Consider the following 10253-nt stretch of genomic DNA (forward strand, 5'->3'; position numbering starts at 1 on the left):
GGCCTGCCCTCTGCCACCTGGGAGCAGGCCTAAGCCAGCAGGTCGTTATCTGCCGAGGGGTCCCAGACTGCGAGGGGGCACAGGCTGGGCTGAGGGCCCCCCCCCCCCAGTGCACAAATTTTTGTGCACCGGGCCTCTAGTAGTAACTATAAAAATGGAAATAAAGAATGACACAGCACAAGTAAAGAACATATTGGAAGGATACACAGCAGATTGGGGGAAGCTGAGGATAGGATCAGTGATTTAGAAGACAAGGTAGAAAAACAACTTGTCTTAGAAGAAGAAATAAAAGACATTCAAATTGGAAAAAAGGAAGTAAAACTCTCATTATTCGCAGATGACATGATATTGTACATAGAAAACCCTAAAGACTCCATCAAAAAACTGCTAGATTGAATATATGAATTCAGAAATGTAGCAGGATACAAAATTAACACCCCAGAATCCATAACATTTTTATATACCAATAATGAACTCTCAGAAAGAGAAACTAAGAAAATAATCTCCTTTACCATTGCAACAAAAAAATTCAATACTTAGGAATAAACTTAACCAAGGAGGTATAAGACCTGTACTCTGAAAACTACAAGATGTTAAAAAAAGAGATGGAGGAAGATACAAACAAGTGGAAGAAAATACCATGTTCATGGATTGGTAGAATCAACATCATTAAAATGTCCATACTACCCAAAGCAATCTACAGACTCAATTCAGTCCCCATTAAAATACCAATGGCATATTTCACAGACATACAACAAACACTCCAAAAATTTATATGGAACTCAAGAAGACCCCGAATAGCTGCAGGAATCTTGAGAAAGAAGAACAAAGTTGCAGGAATCACAATATCAGATATCAAGTTATACTACAAAGCTACTGTGCTCAAAATAGCCTGGTACTGGCACAAGAACAGCCAGATAGATCAATAGAACAGAACAGAGACCCCAGAAATTGATCCAAGACACTGTGCTCTATTAATATTTGACAAAGGAGGCATGAGCATACAATGATGCAGAGACAGTCTTTTCACTAAATGGAGTTGGGAAAATTGGACAGGTCCATGCAAAAAAATGAAACTAGACCACCAACTTACACCCTACACAAAAATAAACTCAAAATGAATAAAAGACTTAAATGTAAGATATGAAACCATAAAAGTCCTAGAAGAAACCATAGGCACCAAAATCTCAGACATTTCTCATAGCAATATGTTTACCGATACACCTCCTAGGACAATGGAAACTAAGGAGAAAATAAACAAATGGGACTACATCGAAATAACAAGCTTCTGCACAGCAAAAGAACTCATCAACAAAATAACAAGAGAGGCCACTACATGGGAGAACATATTAGCCAATGATACATCTGATAAGGAGTTAATCTCCAAAATATATAGGGAACTCATACCACTGAACAAAAGGAAGATAAACAATCCAATTAAAAAATGGGCAAAGGACCTAAATAGATACTTCTTCAAAGTGGAATGCAGAAAGCCAAGAGACATATGAAAAAATGCTCCAAGTCACTAATCATCCCAGAGATGCAAATCAAAATGACAATGAGATATCACCTAACACTTGTGAGAATGGTTACCATCAACAAACTACAAGTATTGGCGAGGTTGTGGATAAAAGGGAACCCTAGTGCACTGCTGGTGGGAATGTAGACTGGTGCAGCCATTACGGAAAACAGTATGGCGTTTCCTCAAAAAATTAAAAGTGGAACTCCCATTTGATCCAGTAATCCCACTTCCGGGAATATATCCTAAGAAACCTGAAACACCAATCAGAAAGGACATATGCACCCCTATGTTCATAGCAGCACAATTTACAATAGCTATGATTTGGAAACAGCCTAAGTGCCCATCAGCAGATGAGTGGATTAAAAAACTGTGGCACATCTACACAATGGAATACTATGCTGCTGTAAAAAAGAAAGAACTCTTACCATTTGCAACAGCATGGATTGACCTGGAGAGCATTATGCTAAGTGAAATAAACCAGTCAGAGAAAGATAAGTATCACATGATCTCACTCATATGTGGAATCTAATGAACCAAATAAGCTGATGAACAAAAGTAGATCCAGAGACATAGAAGCATGAACAGACTGTTGAACCTCAGAGGGATGGTAGGGGAGGGTGGTTGGGAAGAGATCAACCAGTGAACTTGTATGCGTATATGCTTAACCTGTGGACACAGATATTGGGATAGTGATGGTTTGGGGGCGGACAGGAGTGGGCTGGGAGAGGTTAACGGGGGAAAAAAGGGACCTATGTAATACTTTCAGTAATAAAGATTAAGAAAAAAGAAAGAAAGAAAAAATAGTAAAAACAACTTGTCTTGCCCTGGCTGGGTGGCTCATTTGGTTGGGAGTATTGTCCCATACACCAAAAGGTTCTATTCCCGGACAGGGCACATTCCTAATTTGTGGGTTTGATTCCCTGGTCCGGTCATCTAGAGGAGGCAACTGATCAATGTTTCTCTCTTCCATCTCTTTCTCTCACTCTCAAAATCAATGGAAAAATAAAATTAAACTTTAAATTTAAAAACAACGTGTCTTTCCAGGATACTGTTTTCTCTAGTCAGCAGTTTTTGTGAGCCGCATCGTGTTTCCTCTCTGACCCCCCACCTCATTTTTTAACATTTCTGTGGGGCGGGAGATTTATTGGTCAAACAATATTAGATTTGGTTAAACTCTCCTATGGCCTTAGTAGGAAAATGGGAGGGGGAGTTTGTTATATGCGCTCCACAGGTAATATTTTTTCCTGAAACGGGTCTTACCAGGAGCACCAAGTTGCCCGCATCTTTCCAGTCCCTGTATAACAAATGTATTGTGCCTCATGGCATTTCCAGAAAGTGCCAGTGCAGGGCAGAGTTCCTGCTGTCTCTTAGCCCGGTGGCTTTCAGACTGGCTCCCAGGGCTGAGGTGGAAGTGGCTCTGGAGCTGTTGACTGTACAGAAAGGCCCTTGGGGTGCCCAGATCGCGCTCCAGCTGGCTCCCGGATCGTTGTGCACTGTCTATGGGTTCCACTTCATGTAACGTGTGAGGTCCCTGCGCTAGACCAGCCATGATTTGAGAGCCAGAAAACCGGTTCTGATTGGAGTTGTTATTTCCACGAGGCTTCTGGAGGCTTGGCGTGAGCTGTGCCTTCTTTCCAGGATTCGTTGTTTCCCCTTAACGCCTCAGTCTGTTTTCCAAAGGCATTCCTGTGATTTTGAGTGTTTCTTTAGGATCCTTAGAAATAATAGGCCCCACCAATTGTATATAAATTGACACGGGTATGAATCTACTTTCTTAATGCAAATTAACTGATATCACAAGGACCACTCTTTTTCTCTTTTGTCTTAAAAATAAATCATACTACAACTATTTTTTCTTACTATTTTAGTTTCATAAAGGCTTCTTTTTCATATTTGGTGTTTCTGCTTCGTATTGTTGGCTAGTGCTGTGGCCTGTTTCTGTTGGTCTGCCATCTTTTTAACCTGATAAACATGTTTATGGTTACTCCTTCCATCTCCTTCCTATTTTGACATAAATTTTTCACATTCATCTTTTCTTAGTCATTTTTTTCTTCTCTTTCCTTCCCCTCTCATTCTTTTCCCTGATTTTAGAGAGGAAGCGAGAGGGAGAGAGAGATAAAACATCAATGATGTGAGAATCATTGATTGGCTGCCTCTTGCATGCCCTCTACTGGGGATCGAGCCCGCAACCCAGGCATGTGCCCTTGACCGGAATCGAACCTGGGACCCTTCAGTCTGCAGGCGGACACTATCCACTGAGCCAAACCAGCTAGGGCCTCCCTTTCATCTTTTATTCCTCTCCATGCCCCACTCCTTTTGGGTTGTTATTTGCAACCTCAAAGACAAATGATGCTACCTGGAGGTATTTCCTTATTTTACTAACATTGTTTTTTGACCATGATATAAATCATATAAAATATTATATATATTTTAATCACATAATCATATAAAACTAAACATTTTGTAAGTTCAAAGAGCTGTTGGTGCTGAGTCTCCACGGCCGCTCTGTGTGTGTATGTGTATGGGCAGTGCTTACCTTGTGTTGACTCTTCCATGTTGTCATTTCTTTTCCAGGTTGCTCGGAAGAGGCTCAATGTTTGTGTTTTCCCCAGATCAGTTTCAGAGACTGCTTAGAATTAACCCTGACTGGAAAACCCATAGACTTCTCGACTTAGGTGCTGGAGATGGAGAAGTCACAAAAATCATGAGCCCGCATTTTGAAGAAATTTATGCCACTGAGCTGTCTGAAACGATGATATGGCAGCTTCAGAAGAAGAAATACAGGTATAACTTTTAGACATGATTTGGGCTAGTTTTCTTGATTTTAGGTGTATTTCTTCTTGACAGCATATTATTTAAAGGATATGAATCAGAAACAATTTTCCATGATTAGGAACTAAAAAGAACAACTTTCCACATTACAGTGAAGTGGACTTGAGAGAGAAGTCCTCTTTCCTTGGCAGAGTTGGGACTACTGGGCGGGAGAGAGCAGGTGGGAGCCAGTCTGGAGAGAGATCAGATGTAGGGGCTCATTCCCTGGTTAGAATCTGGCATTCTGAAATATTTTAGTGAAAAAAAAATTTATTGTAAAAATATATAACGTAGAATTTACTGTTCTATTCATTCCTAAGTGTATAGTTCAGTGGTGTTACGCACATTCACATTGTTGTGTAACCATCCAGAGCCTTTTCATTTTCTCAAGCTGGCTCATGCCCATTAAACACTCCTTCTCCCCATCCCTTGGCAACCACTATTCTACTTTCTGTCTCTAGAAATTTGACTATTCTAGGTACCTCAAATAAAAGGAATCCTACCGTATTTGTTCTTTTGTGACTGGCTTATTTCACTTAAAATAGTACCTTCAGAGTTCATCCATGTTGTAGCGGGTGTCAGAAATCTCTCCTTTTGCATCCCTTCATCTGTCATGGCCACTTGGGCTGTTCCTGCCTTTTAGCTGTTGTGAGTAATGCTGCTGTGAACCTGGGTGTACACATACCTGTTAGAGTCCCTGCTTTCACTTCTTTTGTGTATATACCCAGTGGAATTGTTGGGTCATATGGTAATTCTGTGTTTAACTTTTTTAAGAAAGACATGTTTTTACTGATTTTTACAGAGAGGAAGGAAGAGGGAGAGGGAGGGAGGGAGGGAGGGAGGGAGGGAGAGAGAGAGAGAGAGAGAGAGAGAGAGAGAGAGAGAGAGAGAGAAACATCTATGTAAGAGAGAAACATCGATCGGTTGCCTCCTGCATGCGCCCCAACCAACCTGGGATTGAGCCTGCAACCTCAGCATGTGCCCTGACTGGGAATCGAACCGTGATCTCCTGGTTCATTGGTCAATGCTCAACCACTGAGCAACACCGGCTGCTGTTTAACTTTCTAAGGAAATTTTTCCCATAGCAGCTACACCATTTTATAGCAGTGTACAAGAGTTTCAGTTTCTCTACATCTTCGCCAATACTTATTTTCTTTCTTTCCCTTCCTCCCTTCCTTCCTTCCAACTGTTGTCCTTTAAACTCTCTTTTTAATGTAAATGTTCTATCAGAACATTTATAATAGTAATATATACTATATATTTTTGTTTAGTGTTTATTTTAAGTGATTTCAAGGTTTTTTAAAAAATATACATGGGACAAATTAAAAATAATAATAATTAAAAGAGGTTCCTTCCTTCCTTCCTTCCTTCCTTCCTTCCTTCCTTCCATAGCCATCCTAATGAGTATGAAGTGTCAAATCTTGGTTTTGAGACCATCCATTGCTTGAGAGACTTAGGAAGAAGGCTCTTCTTTGCTCAGTATGGGTTCTGTTGAGTGGGAGAAAAGGGGGCTGAGTTTAGAATGGGGAGGTGGGAAGCGGGGGGAACCTAAGAGAAGCTGGGCTTCGCCTTAGAAAGGAGAAAGAATTACATACTCACTTTTCTATCCACCTAAGTTTCTGCTTATACAGTGTGTCAGCGTAGCTCCTGGAGCAGGACAAAACAGCTCCTAGAACACTGGCAAACACAGAGATATTTAGCCTAGGAGACCACGTAGGAAAGGGTGGAAGGGAAGCTACTGCAAACAGATATCTAATGGGATTTTTCATGGAAGGAGGGAGCACGTGTGTGTATGATCCAGCACAACTGGGCCTTAGAAGTTGAATTAGAGCTCAGGGAGATTGACCTTCCTCCCAGCTCCAGCATCCAAGGCCTTGTCATCCTCAGTGTTTAAAAAGCGGTAGGGATGTCACAGGACTGACTTGTAAGACCTCCCTTAGCTCCAGCTATTTGTCTACGAATAAATCCTCCTGGGTCTATTAATTAAACCATATTCCTTCAGTTAGAAATTAATTTACCATTTCAAATGTCTGACCTTTGTTATAACAGTAGCTTAAGTCATGCTGAATTCCTAATCTGACTCTTTGTCCACTTTTAAAAAAATCTGTGTTTTGAAAGTGAGTGTGGGAAGCAAAGTGAGTTTTCGCCAAGCAGCCCTCAAGATATGTTTAGAATTTTCTAGGTTATCTCTGCTATATCTGCTCAGCATTATGAAAGACTTGTTCACCAGACTCCTTTTTCTTAAATCCTCACCCGTGGCCATGTTCATTGATCCTTAGAGAAAGACTGAGAGAGAAACATCGATTGGTTGCCTCCCGCACATGCTCCAACAGGGGATTGGACCTATGTATGTGCCCTGACCGGGAGTTGAACCTGCAACCTTTGGTGTATGGGACGACGCTCCAACCAACTGAGCCACCTGGCGAGGGCTGGGATCCTTTTCCTGTCTGTTCTAACAGGCAGCGCCTGCCACATTCTGATTGCTATAACCAAGTAGGAGTGAAGACGGTATAAAATGCCCTGATGTTGTGGCTGAAAAAGACTCTTGATATAAGATCTCCCCCTTTCGATGGATAAACACTGTAAAGCACTAGGAGTGTTGTTTGAGAAAAAGAGGACAGGGGAGAGGGAGAGATTGAGGGCTGTGGTAGTGTGTGGACTGTGCTCTGCGTGAGTCACGGCTTTAATGGGGTGTCCTGTGCTTTCTCTTCTGTAAAGGTATTTAGACGTGAAAATATTAAAGTATGACGTAGTATCTCTCTTCTGGGAACAGATATGCTCAATAGGTCATAGTTTGAAAATGGGAATTATCTGTACCACCCCCAGCCTTTCTTAAAATTAGGAGGGGGGTGAAGACCTGGGTGGGGGTAGTAACTGGGACGAAGGGATAAGGGGGGAATGGGAGACATCTGTAATACTATCAACAATAAAAAACATTTTTTTTTTAAAATAGGAGGGACACTAGGAATGGAAACCATAAATATGTATTTTATGATTAAATACCAGTGAATGTAGAAAGTAGGACTCTTTTTTCATTAACTGATGTTCAAGGATTTGGTGCTTTAGTTTTATAATCATTTTTATCATCATGTTGTCATACTTATTAAATATATGATTAGCTCTTGAAAAGAAAATTTTATATGTTTTGAGATTTGGAAATAGGTGAAATGCTAAATTTAAAAAAAATATGGTAGCTATTTTTCTCTTGCCCTGGCCCTTTTATTTCTGCAAATATAGGTTATAAATGAAGATTTTGAATTCACTTTGAATTAGAAGACAAAGTTAGAGCCTTTACTGGCATCTCAGTTATTTTTAAAGGTGTCTGTAAGGGAGTTTTGTATCAATCCAGTTCTTTCTGATTTTTCCAGAGTGCTCGGTATAAATGAATGGCAGAATACAGGGTTCCAGTATGATGTCATCAGCTGCTTGAATTTGCTGGACCGCTGTGATCAGCCCCTGACTTTGTTAAAAGATATCAGAAGTGTCTTGGAGCCAACTAGAGGCAGGGTCATCCTTGCCCTGGTCTTGCCCTTCCATCCCTATGTGGAAAACGGTGAGTGTGTCAGGCCGTTCTTCCCCAGCATAGGTGGTTATTGGTGCTTGTGATTCTGTTTCTTGGAATGGCCTGGGAAATACCTCCTTGGTGAATGTTCATCTCGATGTGGATTTTTTGTTTTGTTGTTAATCCTCACTCGAGAATATTTTTTCCCATTGATTTTTAGAGAGAGTGGAAGGGAGGGAGTCGGGAGCAGGGGAGAGAAAAAACATCTATGGGAGAGAGATACATTGACCGGTTGCCTCCTGCATGTGCCCCAGCCGGGGCCAGGTGTCGAACCTACAACCCAAGTACATGCCCTTGACTGGGAATTGAACCCTTGACCCTTTGGTGCATGGGGCCGGTGATCTAACCACCGGCCAGGGATTGATGTGGCTGTCATAGTCCCTTTGCAGTGGTAATAATTAGTGCTCAGTCAGGTCTCCTCACTCCAGAGAGGAAGCCTACTGTGGGCCCATATTTTCTGCTTTTAAATGGAGCTTGCACCATATAGTAGCTTATAAGCTGAGTCAAGCTATAAAGCATGCCTTTGAATCTACTCGTATATACTTGCAGAATGTTGTAGCTATTTTGTATTTTAAATTTCTTGTCCTAGACTCTAAAAATGATAAATGCTGTCACCTGTTTTTCCCTTTTTGTGTTCCAGCTTATATCATTCCTTTGTGTAACGTTTGGTTTTTCCATTGTGTGGTCTGCTCTTCAGCACTGCTGAAGGGAGAGTAGATGAGAAGAAGTGGTTTGGTTCTGTTCGTTCAGATGCGCTGTGGCTAGTGGCTGCAGTTCACACTGACTCAGTTTCAGCTAGCGTGGTTTGCGTTTCAGGTCATGCTGAAAGTTATGACTTTAAGACTCTCTTTTGCATTTTTGTAAGTTAATGTACAGTAATATAAAATTATCTGTATACTGGCCTAGGTGACCTTTATGACTGGTTGACCAAACGACCGGTCGACCAGTCAGTATGACGTGCACTGACCACCAGGGAGCAGACTCTCAGGCAGGAGCTGCCTCCTGGTGGTCATTGCGCTCCCACAGTCAACCTCCCACGGCCGGCCAACCTCCCGTGGTCCCTCCCCCGGCCAGCCGGCCCTGATAGCTGGCCAGGCCAAGGACCCCACCCGTGCATGAATTCATGCACCGGGCCTCTAGTTTATTATATAAGTAATACATGTTAATATTTTTAAATCTTTAGGTTTTTTAAAAAAAAAATTTTACTGCCTAGCTCAGCTGGGTTAAAACCTCTAAGAGCTTGCAGACATTTTAAAGAAACCCATTATTTTGTAAGCATCGTGGTGAGTGAATGTCTGTGAAGATCTGTGGATCTGTGTTGCTGCTCACTAGCTCCTTCATTTCTTGTCATTATTTCCCCCTTCAGGTTCGACTCTGTTCATATTTAATGCTTGTCTTAACATTTACCAAATGGTTTTAGATTTGTGTTGATGATAGACAAAATGGAGGGTGGGAAAGAGAACAGACAGATGTTCCCTCCTCCATGCTTATTTTTACATACCTGTTGTTGAACCGTTTGTCATGGTAAAGAAAAAGCCGCTGTAGGCGTGAGTGCCCCTGTATCATACACGGATGCTGTACAGTGAGTGTCCTCGGGGTGACTCTGCCGCAGTCATGGTCATCAGGTGTAAGCCTGGCTTCCTGGATCCTGTTGGGCAACCATTTGACAGAACTTGAGTGCAACTTCCTGGCATAGGGGAGGTGGAAGCACAGGGGAAGAAATACCAGTTTGACCATGACTTTTACTTCCTTGTGCTTCCTACACTAAATGTTGAGAGGAAGTCACATTGGACAAGAGGGCGGTTTCCAGTCAGGACTAAAACAAGCCAAACCGGCCAGGGCTGGTCAGTTCTTTATGTTCTGTAGTAAACAGAGTTTTCTAATCGTGTGTGTGTGTGATATTTTAAATAGGAATTTCTCTTCTATCATATTTTTTATTTTTAAACTTTCTCCAGCTTTATTGAGGTATAGTTGACAAATAAAAATTGTATATATTTCACAGACAACAGTGTGGTGATGGCCAGAGGGAGGGCGGGTGAGGGCTGGGTGGAGGTGGGCAAAGGTGGAGGGAAATGAGGACATTTGTAATAGTGTCAACAATAAAAATAAAGTTTAAAAATTATATATAAGGTACACAATGTAATGATTTAATATATGTATATTGTGTAAGTGATTATCCACCTCCTCATATAGTTACATTTCGTATGTGTGAATAAGAACACTTAGGACCCACTCTCTTAGCAAGTCTCATATATACTATGCAGTATTATTAACTACTAGAGGCCTAGTGCACGAATTTGTGCACAGGTGGGGCCCAGCCGGCCGGCCCCGATGGGGGCCCATCAGGCTGGGCCGGCT

General features: G+C 41.6%; 1 protein-coding gene across 3 annotated transcripts in view; it reads left to right on the top strand.

The window, feature by feature from the left end:
- Positions 1-10253, top strand: part of METTL9 (methyltransferase like 9) — a 49676-nt gene that overhangs the window by 22357 nt on the left and 17066 nt on the right. For all 3 annotated transcript variants that reach the window (XM_005873361.2, XM_014545424.1, XM_014545425.1), the window contains exons 3-4: positions 4097-4306; positions 7702-7886. In XM_005873361.2, the coding sequence (XP_005873423.1) occupies positions 4097-4306; positions 7702-7886 (395 nt within the window). The remainder of the gene's footprint in view (positions 1-4096; positions 4307-7701; positions 7887-10253) is intronic.

Source organism: Myotis brandtii, unplaced genomic scaffold, assembly GCF_000412655.1.
Source record: "Myotis brandtii unplaced genomic scaffold, ASM41265v1 scaffold407, whole genome shotgun sequence".
NCBI classification, from domain to species: domain Eukaryota; kingdom Metazoa; phylum Chordata; class Mammalia; order Chiroptera; family Vespertilionidae; genus Myotis; species Myotis brandtii.